Source organism: Macaca fascicularis, chromosome 2, assembly GCF_037993035.2.
Source record: "Macaca fascicularis isolate 582-1 chromosome 2, T2T-MFA8v1.1".
In the NCBI taxonomy this organism is placed as follows: Eukaryota; Metazoa; Chordata; class Mammalia; order Primates; family Cercopithecidae; genus Macaca; species Macaca fascicularis.
The window spans coordinates 152,872,520-152,894,841 of record NC_088376.1 but is presented as its reverse complement, the minus strand read 5'-3'; the positions used below and the strand labels follow the sequence as shown (position 1 = coordinate 152,894,841).

Sequence of the window (22,322 nt, the reverse complement as noted above, 5' to 3'; positions counted from 1 at the left end):
TAAATCAGATTTGGACACTGACATAGCCAGAACCTCTGTCCCAGCTGTGCCCTGGGACAGTCTGTGCCAAGGAAATGCTGTTCTGCCAAACTGGGGACATCTGCCACATAGCTGATGGCAACTAGAAACTTGTCAGCTAGTACAGCCCCTGGGGTGGGTTGGCAGCAGACAGAGTTGGGGAGAGGGGGAGATTTTGGATTCTGCTGCACTGTAGTGCCTGGCTTCTGAAAGCAGACTATCTCGAGCCTCACAGCCTCCCTGTATGGTAGTGTGATTTCTTTCGTTTATTTTAGGGAAGGAAGTGAGGTTTGGAGCAGCACACGGGTCTCCAAGCTCATAGCTGGCAGAGCCATTACTTGAATATAAGTCTTCCAGACCAACTCAGGTTCAAATCCAGGCTCTGCCACCAGCCTGTTGTGTGACCTTCAGCAAGTGTCTACCTCTGGGAGCCTCAGTCTCTTCATCTGTTAAATGGGCCTAGTTATTCTACCTGAAGAGAGTGCTTGGGATGGTGTGGGCTCTGTGCAGCATGCAGAAGCCCTGATCATGCAGTAGGCACTTGCCTTCCTCCCTTTTGTAAAGGTTGCTCCAGCTAAAGCCTCCCTGGCAGTAATTGAAACAAAGAAGTAAGCTAATGGGGAATGCCGCCAGGGGGTTTCTTTGCATTCAACTAGAAAATGAATGATCACACCTGACCATAGGACACAGTTGTCACTCAGGACACAGTCCAGAAAGCAGCCTCCCTGAGGGTGGCACCAGGCCCTTCCCATCCCACAGTCTTCAAAGTAGTCAGGGAGCTGATGGTGTTTGGTCACCAGATGACCACTGAAGTCCAGGAGATGAGAGCCACACTGTCACTGCAATGTGGGGCTAAAGACTCATGCCCATAGGAGCTAACGCTCCTTACAACAACAGCTCTATGTGCAAGGCCCCCAGGTGCCTGCAAGGGACATAACCATTTACAAGAGTCACTGCACATGGGAAAGCCAAGCATTATGACGTCTCCATCAGACACTTGTCATTCTTTCGTGGTCCTCCCAGTCCAGGTCTAATTCACCAATCAAGGGTCATTTTAATATAATCAGTGTTGCCTGGCAACGCAGCTGACATTCAACCTTTATACAGTTTCTAGGATTGACAGAGCTGGTAAGTTAATCCAAGGTCAAATTTGTTCTTAAGAGGAGAAAGGGTTTCTTAACCCTTTATCCACAAATATTTGCTGACGGCCTCCCTCCCCTACATGTGTGAGTGCACGTGCATGTGCGTGCGTGTACACACACACACACACACAGACACACATATACACCTGCCCTTTCCTTGAATCCTTTGCTTTCTCCCCCCATCTCCTAGTGGCATTCATTGTTTCAGGGAAAGAATGAAAGGCAGAAACATTGGGGGAAGGGGGGCAGAAATCTTAGATTTTCAAAAGCCAAGATGTTTTAGTTTCAAATGCCAGAACTTTGGATTCCAAGACCAAGATTTTCCTGCGCCTGGTCTTTTGGTTTTTGGACTCCAATCCCTGAGCCAGAGCATAGGTTGACGTTCTAATTAATAGATTTAGAAAGAACAGATGAAGAACTAGGTGACCTGAACCTCAGAATATTGAACAGTTTCTCACCTGAGGAAGGGAGGAGGAGGGGCCATAATGAGCAATGTCGGTGGGGTCCCGGCAAGGGACCTGGGCCTACGGCGCCCTGGCTGTCCTTGTCAGCCCCCAGTGAGGACCATTGCTCAGGGGCAGCAGGAGGATGCCAGCTGTGCCCTGGGTTGTTCTCAGCTGCATTGGACTCCCCTTGTGTGTTCACTCCTATTCGTCTACTCCAGCTGAGCCTAGAGCCTGGCAAGGTGCTGAGGGAAGCACGGGATCCCACACTTGGGTGCTTCTGAGCACAGCCCACCTGAGGTCCTCCCTCCTCAGTGGGGAACCCTATCCCCCCCCACACCTGGGCCCCTACACTTCAAGAAGATGCAGGCAGATGAGGCTTGGTGGTGGTATGTGTAAGGGAGGGAGACAGGAGGTCCCTGAGGGAGAACTGCTGATTTTATTTTTATTTATTTATTTATTTGAGATGGAATTTCACTCTTGTTGCCCAGGCTAGAGTGCAATGGCACAGTCTTGGCTTACTGCAACCTCTGCCTCCTGGGTTCAACCGATTCTCCTGCCTCAGCCTCTCAAGTAACTGGGATTACAGGTGTGCACCACCACGCCCAGCTAATTTTTGTATTTTTAGTAGAGATGGGATTTCACCATATTGACCAGGCTGGTCTCAAATTCCTGATCTCAGTGATCCACCAGCCTCTGCCTTCCAAAGTGCTGGGATTTTAGGTGTGAGCCACCACACCAGATCTACTGATTTGATTTCAAATTGGAATTCAAAGAACATCAGCTTTGGAGTCAGCACTGTCAGGGTCTGAAACCCCATTTCCCTGTGGGATCCAGGGCAAGGTCTTTAGTTCATTCAACACATGATCTTTGAGTGGTTATCTCTCTGAGTATAGGTTCTGGGGTCAAACTGCCTGGGATTCCCAGTTCTGTTTCTTCCTGGGGTAAGTTATTTCATCCCCTTGTGCCTCAGTTTCCTCATCTATAAAATGGTAACAAAATCAATACCCACTTCTTAGGGTCATTCTGAAGTTTAAAGGCATTAGTAGTATCTAAAGGACTCACAAAGTGCCATGCACCTAGCAAATACTCCATAAATGTTATGTACTACTTCTACGTGTCAGACTTTTTTCTATGCAACAGAGGTACAAGAGTGAACCAAACAAAATAATCAGTGGCATGGAGCTTGTGTTCAAAGGAGGAGGGCAGATAATATCTGACCAAATCTAGTATCTTTATTTGGAAGAAAGAAACAGGATAAGGCTCAGGCAGTTCCTTTACTCTCTGAGCACTGGCCCCTCTGGGGTTGATGAGGGAGCCCATGCATCTGTGTTGAGCACAGGCCTGGCATTTAGTTGGTGCTCACTAACGGTGTGTCCTTCTCCTCGCTGCCTACTCTCCTGCACAGCTGCCCACGTGACCAGCCAGGATCTACCTCCTCCCCGGCTGGAGAGCCTTGGCCATCAGGAGTGACAGGAGAATCAATAGAATCACAGATACACAAGAAATTCCCAGAAGCAGGTTCCCGCCAACCAGATGTTCCCACGCCTTTCTCAGGCAGATTAGTGTCCTAGCAACTGGAAAAGGGGAAAACGAAGTCTGTTTTTCTCTGGGAATAAAATGGACAAAAGACATTTGTGTAAGTTCAACCTTCTGGTAAAGCCCCAGGCAGGAAACACATTTGGTGATGAGAGCATTCAGTTCAAGACCCCCTTTCATCACTGTGATGTTGACCAGGTCAATTTCCTGCTTCAAGAGCCCTCAATGGCTCCCTGCTATCCTTCAGATAAAAGAGGACTCTTGATTTTCTCCACCAAACCTGTTCCCTTGCTATCCTCCTGACCCTTCATCATCTGATGTAGGGTGCCCCGATCACCCAGAAACCTGGGAGTTCTCCTTGACTCCTCCTGTGCTCTTGCTGCTCTTACGTGCAGACCATCCATGTGTGTCTGTTTCCTTCTGCATCAGTTATCTGGCATGACAAGGCTGCTGTGTAACAAGCAACTAAAACCCTTAGTGTATGCAACAATATGCATGTGTTCATGTGTCTGGGGTCAGCTAGGCAGCTCTGCTCATCTCTGTGGGGCTCACACATGTGTCTTCGGTTTGTATGGCTGTGGGCTGATCTAGGTTGGCCTTGGCCTGGGGCAACTCTACATGTCTCTTCTTCTTCACCACACTAGCCCCATGGCCAGGAGGCACAAGAGCCAGGCTGCCCCCAAGAGCACAGGCCCATCTCAGTCTCTGCTGATGTCACACCTGCTGGCATTTTATGGATCAAGCAAATCATGAGGCCAAGCCCGGCATGGAGTGGGGATGCTGCAGAGTTAAATGGCAAGGAGGAGGCTGCAGGGGGTAGAGAATGAGGATCATTGGGTGTAATCTCCCCCACCTGCTCTGCATTCCGAAGCCACTGCCTCACTCCATGCCACCCCCAGCTCAACTCTAGGTCTCACCCAACCTCTGACTTCCACCCCACTTTCATCCCCTGCTTACAGGTCATTCCCCACCCAGAATCCAAGGCAACTTCTAGAAATGTAAATCTGACTATGGCAGATTAAAATCCTGCTTAAAATCCTTCCATGGCTTTCTGTTGCCCTTGGAATGAAATTCCAACTTCTAACTGGAACCTAGAAGGCCCTTGGGATCGGGCCCTGCCATTTTTCCCAACTTCACTTCTCACCACTGTCTAATTCCTGCTCAATCTTCCAGTCACAGGGTCCTCACTTAGTAATGAGCTAAGATGACTTCTCTCTTAGGGCCCCTGTCCTTGAACATTCACTGGGACTAGACACTCTCTTCTTACCTCTCTCATGATCACCTCCCCACTCCACTTAAATCTGCTGAAATGCCACCTCCTCAGTGAAGCCTTCCTGAAGTCAATTCTACGTCGTCTCTGCCACATCCCCTTTTTGTTTTCTCCTCACCACCTGTTTGTTCATGTGGTCTGGGATCAGCTATCCCAGATAGTTTTAAGCTTTTCCCCCATTTTCTTCCCTGCGTCCCACTAGAATGTAAGCCCCGTGGGGGTAAGACTTTGTACATCTAGTTCACCCTTTTGCCCTGTCCTGTCACATAGAAGCTGGTCATTGTGGAAGAAGAACTAAAGTTCTAAACTAAAGTTCTAAACTACATGTTTCTCATTCCAGCACTCAAGGTGCTTAATATCTTGTTTCTGCAAAGACACCAGGAGGAGTAGGGGAGAGTGGAAAAAACAACGTGGGTCTGGCCTGTCCAGGGAGATGGGGACCCACATACGGGATGGCAGCTCGGGAGTCCCTAGAGACACAGTCCCCAGCTCCACCTTCTAGAGTGACTAGGAAGTACAGTCATTTCTGAGCCCCAGTCAAGCCCTAGGGACATCCATTCCACACATTTTTTCATGAGCGCCTTACTGTATGCTGGGAACCAGGCTAGGCCTTTGGGGACCTGAGGAGCTTTAGGGAGGACATTCTTCTCCTTCATCCAGCAAACATTTAGCAACTCTTCTGCACCAGCCCAGTGACAGGTGTTGGGAACATCGTGGGAGCATTTTCCTGCCAGTCCTGTCTCAAGTTGGCCCACCCACCTGCCTCTTCCTGCCCATTGCTGGCCCCCCACACCTTGGAAGCAGGGACTTCATCTAAGACATCCTGGCACCTGCAGCCTGGCACACAGCATGGAGCTAGATAATAGGGCACTGTTAAAGACTGAAGTGGACTCAGGATCGTTTGTTAATGATCAGATGACTGACAGTCTGCTCATTAGCATACAGTGTGACCAGGCTGCCCCGAGGAGAAAAGCATCTCACGTGTGAGGAAAGTGCTTGGCACATAGTAGGTGCCAAATCAATTTTTAATGTCCCCATCTTGGAAGCCCCTCCCCCTACCTTTCACAACCCTGGTCATGCCCTCTCCTCTATAGAACCTGCCGTTTCTCTCTGTTGTAATTAGTGAATACCGTTGGTGCCCCACCCAGATCCCCATGCCAGATCCTGCACCCATCTCCCCACTGCTGGGAGTGTTGGCTGTGAACATCTCACAGCAGCACCTTTCTCCTGCAAGTGGCCCTTGGCTGACAGGAGCCTCCCAGGAGGATGTCTGGGAAGTTGTGCTTTTCCCGTGGGACGGTGGAAAACCTCTCTGGTATGGTTCTTGTTCCAGAGCTCCCATGGGGTCTGGCGAGGCTGGACTTTTCCTGAAACTGCGTCCATGCTTGGTTTCTCCTCCTTTACCGGTGTCTCCCAAGAGCTCTCCCTCAATAAACACTTGAGTACGAGTCTGTCTAAGGCTTTGCCTCCAGGGAACCTAATCTAAGACATGCATTTTAAATATATGTCTTTTATGTGATGTAAGGCACTTCCAGGCTTTGACCCTGAAACCCTCCCAAACCCCATCCTGTCTCCTGTTTCCCCTTCCATCAGCTTCTTGTGTGTGATCATGTTGAAACAGTGGGTCACAAGACTAGGGGAGCTGGAGACCTGAATCCCTGCATGGGGTGGGGGGGTGACTTTGGACTTTATATGAGTGAGAAATAAACATCTGTTGTATTTGAGTTACTATATATGTGGGAATCTGACCCAGTGGCTAACATTACTATGACTCATACACTTGGGGTTAAGTCATTTGTGACCCTCAAGTCCTGACTGATGATGTGGAAAGAATGCAAACTTTGTACTTAAAGTTTGGGTTCCACCTTTGCCATACACACTATGTGACCTTGGGAAAGTCATCCCACCTGAGACTCAATTTCCCCACCTCTAAAGCAAAAAAGTGTAAGTCCTTCCTCTGAGGGTCATTGAAAGCATTAAATGAGATAATACTTAGCCATGGTGCTGAGCCTGGCAAAAAACAGGGGTTTGATAAATGCTAGTTCCTTTTCCCTAAAGGTTTGTGATGCTGTCTCCTGAGTTTTGAGTCACACTTCCACATGGTGTGGTTTAGGCCTGGGCCTCAGCCTCTTCTTGACCATGCTGGGTGGAAGGGTCTATGGCTGTGGGAAGTGAAAATAAAATCCTAAACTCCCAACCAACTGAATGGGCCCCCTCTTGGTTAAGGGGACTCCAAAAAAATTGAGTTCCTGACTGCAATGTGATGGGAGGTCAGACCCGCCTCATTCTACTCCCTCCCTTGCTAACTGCTGTCAGGCTTTCTTCCCTAAGGGCTGTACAGAAACTAGCCCTTTCAAAAGACTTGTCACACCACTGATTGCAGCCAGTTGCCTAAAGCTGCCCTTCACTTTTGCAGTTTCGACACATAATTGGCCAGCATCCTTTCCTGATAAGAGACCACCGACCACACAGTGGTTCTGGCCAGAATATGGAAGCTGGTCAGGGAGGGTTTTTGTGTCCTCTTCTTCACCTTTTGACATCAGAAGGCTGAAAACCCCACCCTGGGATCGTGCTAATACCACCCTTTTTTGTACCTACAACCCATGAAGGGTCTCTACTGTGCATGTGTGTGTTTCTTCTTTGTAACTATTCATGGCTCCTCCTATGGCTTATTGAGTATGCATATTCAGCCACCCTATTCAGCATAAATTCCTGTCTTATTCTTCCGATCTCAAAGTGTCTGTTTCCGGCTTCTGGCCAGAAGCTATGCTTCCCAGCCTGTCAGAATGGCCACCTGCAGGCTGCAACCCTTTATGAGAAATAATGTTCTCCTTTCCAAATTTTTGAAGCTTTTCATTCTTCAGTTGATAGCTGCCACAGGTTTTCAGCCAGTTTTTTCACTTGAACATGGTCACATCACACAATGTCACCCACATGTGCCTCCTCTTCAGCTGTCTCCATGGTCACTGCTCCAGTACAGGCCTCCTTGTCATCACGGGGATCATCACACTACCCCCCGCACTGATCTTCCTGCCACTAGCCTTGCTCCCTCCCATCCATCTTCCCAAAGGCCACAGGGTGAGGTCTCTGAAGCCCAGATCAGTCTATATTATGCTAATATTAAACAATTTTCTTTTTGCTTACAAATTCCAGTTTACTCATCTGTAAAATGGGAGGGTTGAATAGATGAACTCCACTGCTCCTATTTTCATGATTTAGAGATGTGGTCCCTACTCCTTTGGCTGGCAGATAAGGTATACTCCTTATCAGGCTCACTAGGTCTTCATTACTCTATCTCCCGTGATCTGTGTGTGCAAATATCCTGCTCTTTCCAAACTGTTCTCCCTCTGGTTCCCCAGAGACCCTTCCTGCCCCTGCCCTCTGGCCCGTGTTTCATATGTCCTCCTACCAGGGCAACTCTACCTCCTGTGAAAATCTTGCCCATCCCTAAAGCCTCAGCTTAAATACCACCTTCAACATGAAACCTTACTTGAATTTCAACAGGATGCTACCAGATTTTTCTCTCTCCTTTAAGTCTTTACTAAATCGTGCAGTGGAAGGGGCTGTGCCTTAATTATTGGTGTATCTCTCATGGAACACAGTCCCTTGCGCTTAATAAGTGCTCTAAAAAATGTTTATCTAATTGACTCTATTGTATATTCACCATCTTACTGTTTGTTTTGTATCTGCCCTACCTGTTTTGTTTCCTCTTTTTTCGTTCCTTATCTTGGATTAATCAAGAAGTACTTTTTATTAGAGCTGGCTTTTCATATCCGTGGGTTCTGCATTGTGGATTCAACCAACTGTGGATCAAAAGTATTTTTAAAAATTGCCTCTATACCAAACATGTACAGACTTTTTTCTTGTCATTATTCCCTAAACAATACAGTACTATAACTATTTGCATAGCAGTCACATTCTGTTAGGTATCATATGTAATCTGAAAGTGATTTATCATATACGGGAGGATGCACAGAGGTTATATGCAGATGCTATGGCTATTTCATATCAGGGACTTGAACATTTGCAGATTTTGGTTATCTTTGGGGAGATATTGGCACTAATTCCACTGCCCCCCACCAGATTCCTGGGTGGCTGTATTTCATTTCCCCCCATGTTTGTTAGTTATACATTATTTGACAATTTACTTAGTGGTTAACCCTCAATATTATAACATGCATCTTTGACTCGTTAAAGTCCAATGCAAATTTGTACTTTTGTCACATTAGAGACAATGCTGAGATCTCAGACTATTTTAACTCCATTTACACTTCTCCCATTGTTCTCATGCATTTTAATTCTACATGTATTTTAAACCACAGAAGACATTATTATAGCTTTTTTTTAACAGTCAAGTTTATTTCAGTTTAATCCAAATTTACCCTTCATTCCTTTCTGCATGTTCATATTTCCATCTGGGACTATTTTACCTTCCACTTGGAGAACTCCCTATAGTATTTCTTTCAGTGTGAGTCAGTTGGTAAAAATTCTCTTAGTTGTCTGTGTCTTTATTTTGTCTTCATTTATACAGAATATTTTCTCTGAGTACAGAATTTGAGATTGGTAGTTGTTTCCTTTCCATATTTGAGGCTGTTCTACTGTCTTTTACTTCTAGCATTCCTATTAAGAAGTTAGCTGTCAGTGTTATTATTGACCCTTCAAAGATGATGTGTCTTTTTTCCTCTGATTGCTCTACTTTTTTGCCTTTGAATTTTAGCACCTTTACTTGTATATACTTAGGAGTGGTTTGTCATGTATTTATCCTGCTTAGGGCTTGTAGTGCTCATTGGAACTGTGATTTGATGTCTTTTTTATCAATTTTGGAAAATTATTGATTATAATCAGAAATATTGATTGTGCATTTTATTTGTTCTCCCCATTGGGCCTCCAGTTATGTGTACGTTAGACCTTTTCACTATGTACCATATATCTCTTTCCTTTATTTTCCATTACTTTTGCCTTTTTTTTTTTTTTTTTTTTTTTGAGACAGGATCTTGCTCTGTTACCCAGGACGGAGTACAGTAGCATGATCATAGCTCACTGCAGCCTTGAATTCCTGGGCTCAAGCCATCCTCTTGCCTCAGGCTCCCAAAGTGGTAAGATTACCAGGTGTGAGCCACTGAGCCCAGCTTTCTTTTTGCTCTTCATTCTGGAGATATTTTTCTGCATACTGACCCATCTTTCAATCCACTAATCGTCTTTAGGTGTGTCCAGTTGTCTGTAAACCCATCTAGTGAGTTATTGGTTTCAATTATTGTATCTTTCAGTTCTTTAACATCCAACTGATTATTTCTTAAAGATCCTAGCTCTCTGAAGAAATCCTCTATTTTGTCTCATTTTCTTGAACATACCATTCACAGTTATTTAAAGTCCATGCCTGATCATACTAATATCTGGGTCACCTTTGAGCCTATTTCTACTGGTTATTTTTTTCTCATTTTGTTTCATTTATTGGTGTGTCTGGATAAAAAGGTTTTTTAAAAATTTAATGCCAGATATTGTGCATGAAAAATTGAAGAGGATCTTCATGATGTGACCTTCCCCCAGAGAAGGTTGCTCTTTCCTGTGACAGTAGATAAAGTAAGAACATATCACCTAAATCTATCATGGACTGAGCTAATTCAAGTCTGGGTTGCAACTTTTCTAAGTCTTGTTCTACCTCTGGTTCACCCATCCAGTTATAACCATCCAGTGGTCTCAACTGAAAGCCTGGGTCATTCACTAGGGCCTCTCCTTCCTGCTGGGCTCTGAACTCCAATTTTTTCTTGTAAGTGCTGTGAGACTGAAGAATACCCCACTCTGCTTTTCCATTACTTTCTCCTTAACTTCCCAGTCTCCTCTTCTACAGAGCTTAAGAAATGGCAAATGCCTAGAAGGAAAAACTGGTACTGAGGGTCGGGCTTACTTCTGTGTCTCCCTTCTCTTCAGGATCCTTGTCCTGATGGCTTGGTGATCCCAAACTTCAAATTTGATCTCTTCAGCCCCATGAAACTACCTAGAGCTTGTTTGGCTTCTCAGTCTTTCACCCTGTGCCAAGAATTGGTAAATGCCCCAAGAGAAATTCATCTCAATGAACTTCTCTCTATCTGGGATCTTGATCCCTCAAGTCCTGAATGCCTTTGCAGGCCCCTGATACACACACACACACACACACACACAATGGTGTGTATATATGTACACTACATCTGGCTATGATAAAGTAGTTGGTAGCAGGCTGGTGGGTACCAACTACTTTATCACAGCCAGGAGCACATCCCTTTGGCTGTATCTAAAATGAGGAGCTCTCAAAGCTGATATGAACCACAAATCCTAAAACTACACTACAGACTGATGGGGACATTACCAAAATTGAATAAATAATACTGTATTTTATTTTATTTATGTATTTATTATTACGAGACAGAGTCTCTCTCTGTCACCCAGGCTGGAGTGCAATGGCACAATCTCAGCTCACTGCAACCTGTGTCTCCCAGATTCAAGTGATTCTTCTGCCTCAGCCTCCTGAGTAGCTGAGATTACAGGTGTGTGCCACCACTCCCAGCTAATTTTTGTATTTTAATAGAGATGGGGTTTCACCATGTTGGGCAGGGTGGTCTCGAACTCCTGACCTCAAGAGATCCAGCCACCTCGGCCTCCAAATAATACTTTATAATAATGATTATAGATACCATTTTAAGAACTTATGAAGTGCCAGCCAACCTGTGTAGAGTCTCGAATCCTCCCAACAGTCATCTAAGGTAGGTATTATTATTTTACCCACTTTACAGATAAGCCAGCTGAGACTTTGAGAGGTAAGGTCAGTTGTACAAGGAACTGAATATTTGTGCTCTTAATCACAATATACTGCCACCATTGTGGGTTCTAATTTTATCTTCTTGGGCTCCATAGAACAAGTATGCCACTTTTCCTCCTGGGTTACACGGTCAAGATGTTTTAGACAACAATTAACAAAAAAACTGTCTGAAACTGGTTTAAACAATAACGTTAAACAGTAAAGGAAGTCTGAGATGGGTAGTTTTGATTCAGTTGTTCTGTGATACCCTTGAGAACCCAATTCTTTCCTTTTCTCTACCTTGCAGTCTCCAGAAATGTCTACTTTACTCTCACAGTCTCTTACTCACTTTGACAAGGTGAATGCCACAGTTCCAGGCATAACATGTCAACTCATGGTCAGGCAGGATAAAGACACCTTTCCCTGAAGTCCCCAAACTGACGTCCCCTCAAGTTTTGTCGGACAAACTTGAGCCATAAGCCCACTCTAACCAATCATGAACCATTATGGGGTTCCCATAACTGATATGGATCAATCTAATTTGATCCTTGGAGACTCAGAAAAGATCACCTATTCCTGCATCACTCAGATCTGGGGTAAGCACCTGAATAAGCCACACCCTGCAAGTAAGGAAAAAGGAGGAATAGAGAAAGCACTACTGAGATGTGAAGGAAATAAACAAAAAACAAGCTTGGAGAAATGCAAATTTAAACTACAATGAGATACTACTACACACATATTCAAGTAGCTTTTTTTTTTCCTTCTTTTTTTTTGAGATAGAGTCTCACTCTGTCACCAGGCTGGAATGCAGTGGCACAATCTCAGCTCACTGCAACCTCCGCCTTTCGAGTTCAAGCAATTCTACTGCCTCAGCCTCCCGAGTAGCTGGGACTGCAGGTACCCGCCACCATGCCCAGATAATTTTTGTATTTTTAGTAGAGACGGGGTTTCACCATGTTGGCCAGGATGGTCTCGATCTCCTGACCTCAGGTAATCCACCCACCTCGGTCTCCCAAAGTGTTGGGATTACAGGCATGAGCCACCACACCTGGCCTCAAGTAGCTTTTTTAAAAAAGAAAAAACCCTAAAAATACCAAGTATTGATGAGGATGTGGAACAACTAGAACTCTAGTACAGTTTTTTTTTTTTTTTTTGTCATAGAGATGGGGTCTCGCTATGTTGCCCAGGCTGGTCTCAAACTCCTGGGCTCAAGTGATCCTCCTGCCTCAGCCTCCCAAAGTGCTGAGATTCCAGGTGCCAACCACTGGAACTTTCATACATTGCTCCTGGGAATGCAAAGTGGTACAGCTACTTTGGAAGATAGTTTGGCAGTTTCTTATAAAGCTAAACTTCATTTATCATATGATCTATCAATTCCACTCTGGGGGTGAGAGGAGACGTTGACTACAAAGGGGCTTGGGGAAATTTTAGGAGCAGTCAAACAGTTCTATATCTAGATGGTGTGGTGACTACACCAATGTATACATTTGTCAGAACTCACAGAACTGTGCACTAAAGAGGGTAAATTTTACTTTATGTAAATCATACTTTAATTAAAAAAATTACTAAGCTGAAAACTTAGATTTTAAAACACCAAACTCTTTCTAGATAAAGTCTATAAAAATCCATGTGAGACAATAGAGGTAAAACAAAGGAAGAAACAAAACAAGCTTTGTTATGTGATGTAAGTCATAAAAATAATTTTTAAAAGTGGACATTTAGGCAACACTTACTGTGTGTCAGGCTTTGTGCCAAGCAGTTTGCTCACATTGGCTCATTTCGTCTTCATGGCAGCCCCAGAGCTAGGGAGGTAGGTTCCCATCTTACACATGAGACCACCAAGGCATAAGGAAGTCAGGAAACTCGCTCAAAGCCAGACAACTGGGAAGTATCAGAGTCAAGCCTGGCAGCCACTCTCTCTGGTTCCTGCAGACGGATCACCTGAGGTCAGGAGTTCGAGACCAGTCTGGCCAATACAGTGAAACCCCGTCTCTACTAAAACTACAAAAAATTAGCCAGGCGTGGTGTTGCATGCCTGTAATCCCAGCTACTTGGGAGGCTGAGGCAGGCGAATCACTTGAACCCGGGAGGTGGAGGTTGCAGTAAGCTGAGATCACACCACTGCACTACAGCCTGGGCGACAAGAGTGAAACTCTGTCTAAGAAAAAAAAAAAGAGAGAGAGATACACATCTTCTTTCTTAACCACAGAGCCTCCAACAAGTCACTTCCCATGTTCAGCCTCAGTTTTGCCATCTGTGAGATGGAGCTATTAACGTTCTTTCTTCTTTTATGGTTTTCGAAGAAAAGACCATGATTGCCTTTAAAAGAAACAAACAAACCTCGCAAATGTGAGAGAGTAAACAGAGATGGTTTTAGGCATTTCTGGTCTCCTCTCAAGTATGAAATCTGTTTATTTAAACACATTTCTCTGGAGATGTTTAGCCCACCCCCATGGGCACTGAGATGGATTAAGGTCAGGAAAGCAAGGCAGTTTTCTGATGCCCCATCTAGAGGGGCAAAAAACAGCTCTACAAATGTCCCAAGATAGAGAAAAGGAGATATGCCAGGACTCCTCGGCATAAAGTATTCTGTGGGTTAAACGAAATCGTGGCTGGGTGAGGCCCTGCAGCCTGAGGAGGGGGTGAGATCTCTGAGAGCAGGTCCACTGCATGGACTTCCAACAAGAGGGCCAGGCAGGGATCAGGCTTTTGTTTTGCTGAGTAAAATGTGCAGGTTTGCTGTCAGAGCTAAACTGCAGAGGCTGACAACAGAGAAGCTAATTCTGGCCCCCGCATCCTCCTCCTCACCCTCCCCAATCTGTGCTGAGCCTCTTCCCTGAATAACTGTGGCTGAACTGGTATTTAGAGAATAGTAATTTCCATCCGACTCAAAAGCTGGGCTGCATGGGGCTCCTCCTGAGCCCTTGTTCTGGCCCAGACACTAGAGGCTGCTGTTTCCAAAAGGGAGTCAGGCTATGCTTTCCCCATGATTGCCTGGTAGTGATGTGAGAGGAGAGGAGGCAGCTTCCAGCTTCAGGAGCTGGAGGGGAGGTGAAGGTCAGCCTCTATTTCCTTTCACTTCTCAGCCCTGACTGGACCACACAGAGAGCATCAGACTCGAGGGAAGCAGGACAGGAGAGGGCACCTGGGTCCCCTTTCTTGCTCTACCCCACCTCACTCAGTGGCCTTGGACGAACCATGTTGTAGCCCCTGTCTCGTCTGCATTTGGCAACAGCTGCAGAATAATCTTCCAGGTTCCTTCCAGCTCTAGGTGCCTGGGATGCCTTTCATTGAACATCCCAGACCCCTTACTTTCTTGTATCTTAGCCACACTGCAAGATTGGGGGTTACAAGCCCCACTTTAAAGATAGATAAACTGAGGCTTGGAGAGGTGCAATGACTTGCCTGAGGTCATATAGCAAATAAACTGTTCCCTTAGGATGTGAGCTCTGTGACAGCAAGGATTTTCATCCAAATCAATGATGTACTCAACACAAAGTACAGTGCCTCCCATGTAGCAGATGTTCAACAAATATCCAGCGAGTGAATGAATGGAACAGTGGAGCTGGGAGCTGGGATTTGGATCCACGACTGGGTGACTCTGAAGCTTTTGCTCTTTCTAATGCTTAGCATGGTCTCCAGGTAGACCAGCTGAAAATATGTGGATTATATTTTTTGGAAGAGGAAGGACATATAAAAATATAGAATATGGGTTGCCTGATAGCAATCATCAGGGAAGGAGCAAAGTGAAAGCTCAGGGTAATGGGGAAGCCAGTCTTGGACTTACAGCTTGAATAGAGAAGCGAGGTGTGAGGCCTTGTACAGGAGCTTAAACCAGAACATGAAGGCTTTTCTGGAGCTTTGCTGGGTCCTGCAGTAATTGCAGAGTGATTGTCAGTGCGTAATTGCATGCAAATATCCCCTGGAGAGCCCACTGGCACCGGGGCAATTACCCTTGCACAGGGACCTCAGAACTTTTGTGATCTCTCACTCCTATTGATAAAATTATTTGGGAACACATGCCCCCGAAATGTGTATGTACTTGTAAACTGAACAGATCTACCATTGTCAATCCATATATTAAATACCAGTAAAGCTTCCTTTCTTTATAATTTTAGATAATAAAAAGAAAGATAACTAGTAATAGTTCCTTCCTGCACCCCAGTGGTTTGGCTCAGCATTTCCTCACTCACCAGACCAAGTTGTGCCCGGACCCCTCCAAAGGCTGGCAAGTTCCTGGGAAGTGCACCAGCCCTGTCCCTCCACTCCCCAGGGAGCCTGGCTGGGGGCCTGGAGGCCAGGCTGGGGCTGAGCTCCTGCCACCTGTTGGTGAATAACCTTGGATGAGCTTGGTTCCTGCCTGTGACAGGTCTTACAGTCCTCACCCAGCCTCCTGCACAAGGTCATGCTGAGACTCATTCAGAGGCTGTGGGGTGCAGTGGGAAACATGCCCTGGGTACCACGAAGACAACAGCAGCCAAGGAGGCCTTCAGATCAGCTGGCACTGCTTCCCCTGCAGCTGTGGTTCCTCAGGTGCCTCTCCCATTTCCACGATATTAATACAACTAATAATAGTGGCAAACACTTACATAGCACTTCCCGTGAGTCAGGCACCAAGAACTTTACATGTATTGACTCATTTAATCTGCACAATAACCTTATCAGGGAGGTATTTTTAGTATCACCATCCCCATTTCACAGATAAGAAAACTGAGGAATAGTTCAAGAACTCACCAGAGGCCACACAGTTTGGAGGGGATTTGAGATCAGATAGTCAGTTTCCTCTGATTTCTCCTCCTATTTCTTTCTTTTTTTTTTTTTTCTTTTTTAAGTTCCAGGGTATATGTGCAGGATGTGCAGGTTTGTTACATAGGTACATGTGTGCTATGGTGGTTTGCTGCACCTATTAACCCATCACCTAGGTGTTAAACACAGCATGGATTAGCTCTTTTTCCTGATGCTCTCCCTCCAGCTTCTCCCCTATTTCTATTCTTCTGATTACATCTTCCTGTTATGGCTCCGTCACCACTACCTTTTCCCTCTGTCCCCTGCTTTTGCTGCCATTCTAGTTACTATTCTTATTATATGATTCCCTCAAACACTGGGCTTCTGTTTGCACCTTCTCCCTTTACTCTCCCTACCTGATGGCTTCGTCTCCTCCTTTATTCCTCCCCTTCCTACTGCAGGTCTTCCTATTCATGTCACCATTCTTTTTCTTATCACTATTCTGAACAGTACCTTTCCTAGTATCGCTCCTCTTCCTACTACTACTTCTTTTATCCCTCCTCCTGGTAACTAATTTCCTCTCTGACTCCTCCTCAGCCCTGTTGCATTTTCTGTTACTACTTCCTCTATTCATAGGACATCCTCTGTTACTCTTCCTCCTCTTCCTTCCTCTAATGCTCTCTTTCCTTTCATGGGTTTCTAGAATAGCTGCAAATTCTTTGTCACTCCTCCCATGGGAGGTGGGGTCTGCACCCCCTCCCCTGGAATCTAGGCGGCTTATGACTGCTTTGATGGATACGGGATGGCGGGAAGCACTGGGACACGATTTCTGAGGCTAGGTCATCCAAGGGGAGGCAGCTTTCACCTTGTAGAGCTGGAACACTCGCCCTTAGAGCTCAACCCCATTTAAGAAGTTTAACTGCCCCAAGGCCACCATGCTATGAGAAAGCCCAGGCCACATGGAGACACTGTGGTAGGCACTGGGGCAACTGTTCCAGCTGAGTCCAGTCTTTGAGTCATTCCAGCTCAGATGCCAGGCACCAGTGAGTGAAGACCCTCCAGATGATTGCAGCCCCCAGCTACTGGGTCAGCCCCAGCTCTACCCCACTCTACGCTTTGAGTCTTCCTAGCTGAGGCCCTAGACCATGTGGAGCTGAGACATATTCTTTCTGCCTTCTGTGCCCAAATTCTTACCCCTAGAACTCACGACCGTAATAAAGTGATTGTTCTATGGCACTTATGTTTAGAGGGGCCTGTTATATAGTGTTAACAGGACCCCCTGCCTCTTCTTACGGGGAGTTCCTGGGTCAGCACCCTGCCCTCCTAACTGGTCTACTTTGCTGGGGCCTCCTTTCCTGGCACTGGCATCTTCGCTTCTCCCATTAGCAGTTCCAACTCCGTCATCCTCAGAGCAGCGGGCATCTTCGCTGTGGAGGCCATCAATCTAAGTGCAGACAGGAGTGATTCACAATGCTGCTGCCTAGGGAGGCTCACTTCCCTGTCAGAGAGAGCTCACAGCCATTAAGACAAGCTCTGGAGTCAGCACTCCTCAGACTCAGGCCTGCCTGCTGATCTGCCCCTCCCTTACCCAACCTCCTGGCCTTGCACCCTATTTACTAAAGTGGTTAATAATTCAGGATGAATACAGGGCTGCAAAGTGACCCATCGAGGGTCTTAGGAACATAAGTAAGAGACAAGCATATCGATGGATTTTGTGAGTAGCGCTGTCTGGGGATGCTGTGGAGCTAGGCAGATCTGGGTTCAAATGCCCATTCTGCTACTCCTGGTGGTGTGACCTTGGGCAAGACATTTAAACTGTCTGAGGCCAAGTGTCTTCATTTGTGAAATGGGGATAATTATATCAACCTTGCAGGATTATTGGGGACCTAAGATCATTCCCTTCCTCACAAAAATGGAACTTCTGCTACCCAAAGTTCGGATGGCTTCACTGATAGTATGAAGATGCCTGGGATTCCACCACTGAACTCTCTTTTGGAACAGAAGCAGCTGGGCCAGCTCTGCTCGGCCCTGTTAGAGCATTATGATGATCCCTAGTTTGCAGGTGGGGGTCTGAGGTTCAAAGAGACAAAGTGATTTGCCCAGAGACAGACAATTTAAACCTGGCAAACCCAGGGTTCAAGCAGAGGCTGCTTGCTTTCCTCCCAACTCTCACAGAGGTTACCATGGGCTCTGCACTGACCACCGGGGTCATATTTCACTGTGCTGTTGACCGGCAAGACCCTCTTCCTCTCTGAGCCAGAGCAGGGAGAGAGAGCATCCTGGCATATAGGCTGATTTGACTGGGTGGGAGGAGGCAGCCTTTACTAAGGTATAAACACTTTAAATATTGTAAGAATTTGTCTATTTTAAAATTTCAACTTTTTTTGTGTGTAGATGATATATTTCTAGGGTTCAAAATTTCAAGAGGCACAAAGGGGGATTCAATGAAAAGTGGGCCTCTCTTACCTGCCCCTGGCCTCGTGAGTCCTCTTTTACAGGGGGCCAATGTTTCCATTAGAGATAGTTCCCCACAGATCTAAGCAAATATGAATGAAGCTTTCCCTCCTTTCTGCACCTTACAAATACTGTCCTTCACTTTGCCTTTCTCACTTAACAATGCACCTCAGAAATGGCTCCCCACAGGGACACAAAGAAGGCCCTCCTCCTTTTCAGGGCTGTGTAGTACTCCATTGGCTGGATTTGTGTGTGTGTGTGAGTGTGTGCGCACATACATCTTTTCTCTATTCATTCCCTTGGAGAAAGCAAATCTGACTTCTGAAGACAGGTGTTTCTGCTCCATCCCTAGGTGGTTCATCCCCAGATGCCTCTGAGATCAGATGAGCTCAGTTGCCTCAGCCTGGTGGAGGGAACCATTATTATCTCCACCACTTCAGCCTTTGCTGTGTGTCCAAACACAAGACCTGTCCTCTCTGGGCCTCTTAGGCCTCATCAGCAAGATGCAACCCTGAGGCCTCCTTCCCAGGACAGAGCTGAGAGCTCCTCTGGAGGTCTTAGACCACTTTTGCCTTTTACAAGCCTGAGACCAAGGGGCACTTACTCAATTCATTGATTTTTTTCGGTAACTTATTTACATTTTCCTTCACCCATTTACTCACTTATTAATTTGCTCATTGATAAAGTCACTGACTCATTCATTCATTCACTTACCCATTCACTTATTGACACATTTATTCAGGCCTTGATCCACTCACTCGTACATTCCTTCCTTCATTCATTCGCTCATTCACTAACTTATGCACTCATCCATACACCTGTGTATTCACTCATGCACTGATTCATTCATTCACTCACTTATTCACACATTCATTCATTCACTAATTCGTGGTGATTAGAGTCATTTGGGTGTGAGTTGGAGAGCCCTGGGGTGGGGGAGACTGAGGACGGTGTGTGAGGCGGCCCGCTGGATGTCAGCGAGGGTGCGAGATGGCTGGGGGGCCTTCGGGCTCCCCTCCAGCCATCCTCGCCGCGCCCGCCCCCGCCGCCACCCCGCCCCCAGCGCCCGGGAAAGCGCGCGCTCGAAGAGCGTCGCTGCTCAGCCGCGGGCTCGGGTGCCGGAGCGGAGCGCCTGGCGGCCGCCCTGGCACCCCCACCCTCGGCGGCCGCCCATGCCCGCGGCGCCCTGGGCCCGCGGCCCTCCCCAGCGCTGCGCTGCGCCGCCCTGCCCGGCGGGGGCGGGGCCGGGGCCGGGCTGGCGAGGCCGGGCCGGGCCGCAGGGCGGCCGCGGGGATGCGGGGCTGGCGGAGGAACCTCGCGCTCTGCCTGCAGCGGCTGCCGGACGAAGGTAGGACGCGGCCGCTGCCCGGCTGGTGAGCGCGGGCGCGGCGCGGGGTGCAAAGGGCGGACCCAGAGCTGAGCTGGCCCGGGGCGTACACGCGGAGGGCGCCAGGGAGGGTCCCCGCGGTAGGGGAAGACGGGCGCCGGCACCCGAGGAGCGGGAGCGGGGCGCCCCAAAGCGGGGAGCCTGGAGGATCACCGCAGGACGTGCGCTGCGGAGCGGAGCTTGGTCCGGGAAAGCCAGCAGTGGGGCCCACGGGGCGCGCGAGTGTGGGACGCGGGGCAGGACGCCCACCGGGGGCTGGAGCGAAGGGTCTGAGCCCTCGAGGGGGCACCCACCGGCCCGGCCGGCGGGTCGGGTTCCTGGAGCGAGCCCTGGCTGGGCGAGGCGGCCACGTGCCTCACCTGCTCCCTTCAGCCAGCCCGCCGGGTGTCGGGATGTGCCCGCGCTCACGGTGGGGGTCCTTTGGCCCCCGAGGCTGCGGTCCCTCGCGCCCAACTTTCCTTCACACGCCCGGGGCCACCCCCAAGCCGACCCCGGAGTCCACAGTTACTCAAAGTTTCGAGGAGGCAGGGGAGGGGGCTGACTCGCCGCACTGTCCCCCTGCCCGGGCCTGCCCCTGCCGCAGCGCTGCGGCTCAACTGCTGCGCGGGGCCGCCCGGGCTGCTCCCCGCTTACCTGTTGTCTGACCGCGAGGGGACGGGAGGAGGAAGGAGGACCCGCGCCCGGGTCCTGCCACTGCTGAGGAAAAGTTTGGATTTGGTGCTAATGAAGAATTCCCAGAACTGGGAGTCGGGGGCAGGGTGAGGTCACAGTGGTGGCTGCCCACTCCCTGCTCACTTTGGGAGGCATCATGGCTGACTTAGAGGCCCCTCAGACTGTATACATCGCCCTACCTTTGACCTTCACAATCACCCCCTTAGGAGGGCGCTATTTTTCTTTCACTTTACAGGTAAGGTCACTGAGCCTCAAAGAGGTAAAGCCCCTTGCCCAAGGTCACACAGCCAGCAGGTGGTAGAGCTGCCCGGGAACCCAAATCTATGTGACCCGCAAGCTTTTGGTAGTTTCCAGCGCCCCCCTTCTTCCAGTCTGCCCCCCAGGTTGGGCCTCTCTCAGTTTAGTGGGAAAGTTCCCATTTCCAGCCCGGGCCTAGAGCTCCTGTGTGGGACTTGGGGGAAGGTGGAGGAAGACGGAGAGAGCTGGTGCCTGCCCCTCCTGTCCTGTCCCAGGGCCAAGTAGGATCTGTCATCTCGGTCCCACTGAGGTCCTGGGTTGTGAGGGGCTGCAGGCAGAGCCCGTGGAGGGTCTTGCTTAGACAGCCATTAAGCCTAAGCCAGTGCCTCAGGCCCTGGTGGGCCTATAGGTGTGCCCAGCGAGGGAACAGACCCTCCACTCCTCGTCTGACCTGAGTTGGTGCGGATGGAGCAGCAACTCAGGGTAGAGAGGGTGCCTAGGTTTCCTTCCCTGAGATTGAAGAAGGAGGCAGGGGAGAGGGGATGTCAATAAGGAGGGGGGCGGTGTCTTGGAGGGGGGTGGTGTCTTGGGGGACTGCCCCTACTCAGTGGAACCGCCCCCAAGGAGCAGAGCTAATTAAGAAAGAAATCTGGCAGAGCCAGGTGCCCACCACCAACTTCCGTCTGAGCATGCCCTGTGATCTTGGACAAGCCTCTCTCAGGCTCACTTTCTGCCTCTTTAAAGGGGTGAGGGGCAACCTGTCCTGTTGGGGACCTAGGAAGGATGAAATGAGGCGCCCTGGCAAAGCACGCAGTCCAGAACAGGCTTGGAAGTGGGGGCTGTAATGTCCTGAGAGGGAGGATGTAGCTCTCTTGCTCCTGACTCCCCTCACCTCGTGTGTGTGTGCGTGTGTGTGTGCGTGTGTGTGTGTGTGTGAGAGAGAGAGATAGGTGAGGCAGGTCGATGGTGTGTGCAGAGTGCATAGAGACATGTGGGTGGCGTGTTTGAGATGCATGTGGGTGTGTACAGGGCACGTGTGTGACATGTATGAGGCATGAGAGTCTTGTGACACCAACAATGGCTTTGCCCAGCACTGAACACATCTCTTGAGAGAAGGCCAATGCCTTCCTCAATGCCAGGAGGTACCCCACATTTGAGTTTTCCTTGGAAAATCTGAGTTGGGATTGATCCTTGAGCTTCGCACTAAATCAGAGGGTGGCTGGTGTATCCTCCCGCGCCCACAGGAAATTACTATTTTAAAAAGGCAAAGTCTCTGGCTTTCCCTGGGTCACAAGAAAATTAGTCCCTGTGGGCTGGGTCTTAAATGAGAGGTTTGGAGATGTGAGTCCTGCTTGACAAGAGGTTGTGGGGAGAGGTCAGCCAGGCCCAGGAGTGACAGGGATAGATGCAGGGACAGAGATGCCATCCCCCTGGCATCTCTCAGAGAGGAGCCCCAGCCAGCGGGAGGGATGTTTTGAACAAGACCAGCTCATCTGCCTACGAGGTTGTATAATTTAAGGCCTCAACAAAGAGGAATGGGCTTGAAAACCAGACTCATGTCCTTCTTAAGTCCCTCTGATTACTATGTGACCTTGGGGAAACTACTTTATTTTTCTGAGCTTCAGTTCTTTCATCTGTGAAGTTGGAGGGGCAGGCTTGCGGG

The 22,322-nt window shown here is 48.3% G+C and overlaps 1 protein-coding gene and 1 long non-coding RNA gene across 4 annotated transcripts in view; one reads left to right on the top strand and one right to left on the bottom strand.

Moving 5' to 3' along the window:
- Positions 1-20,564, bottom strand: part of LOC135969379 (uncharacterized) — a 33,209-nt gene extending 12,645 nt beyond the window's left edge. The window contains exon 1 of the long non-coding RNA XR_010584602.2: positions 20,384-20,564. This is a non-coding gene — a long non-coding RNA (uncharacterized lncRNA). The remainder of the gene's footprint in view (positions 1-20,383) is intronic.
- GRIP2 (glutamate receptor interacting protein 2) overlaps positions 19,339-22,322 on the top strand; it is a 115,755-nt gene continuing 112,771 nt past the window's right edge. For 2 of the 3 annotated variants that reach the window (XM_074033058.1, XM_074033057.1), the window contains exon 1: positions 19,339-19,711. In XM_074033058.1, the coding sequence (XP_073889159.1) occupies positions 19,354-19,711 (358 nt within the window). In that variant the 5' untranslated portion in view covers positions 19,339-19,353. The remainder of the gene's footprint in view (positions 19,712-22,322) is intronic. The other variant, XM_045385695.3, reaches the window with a different exon arrangement.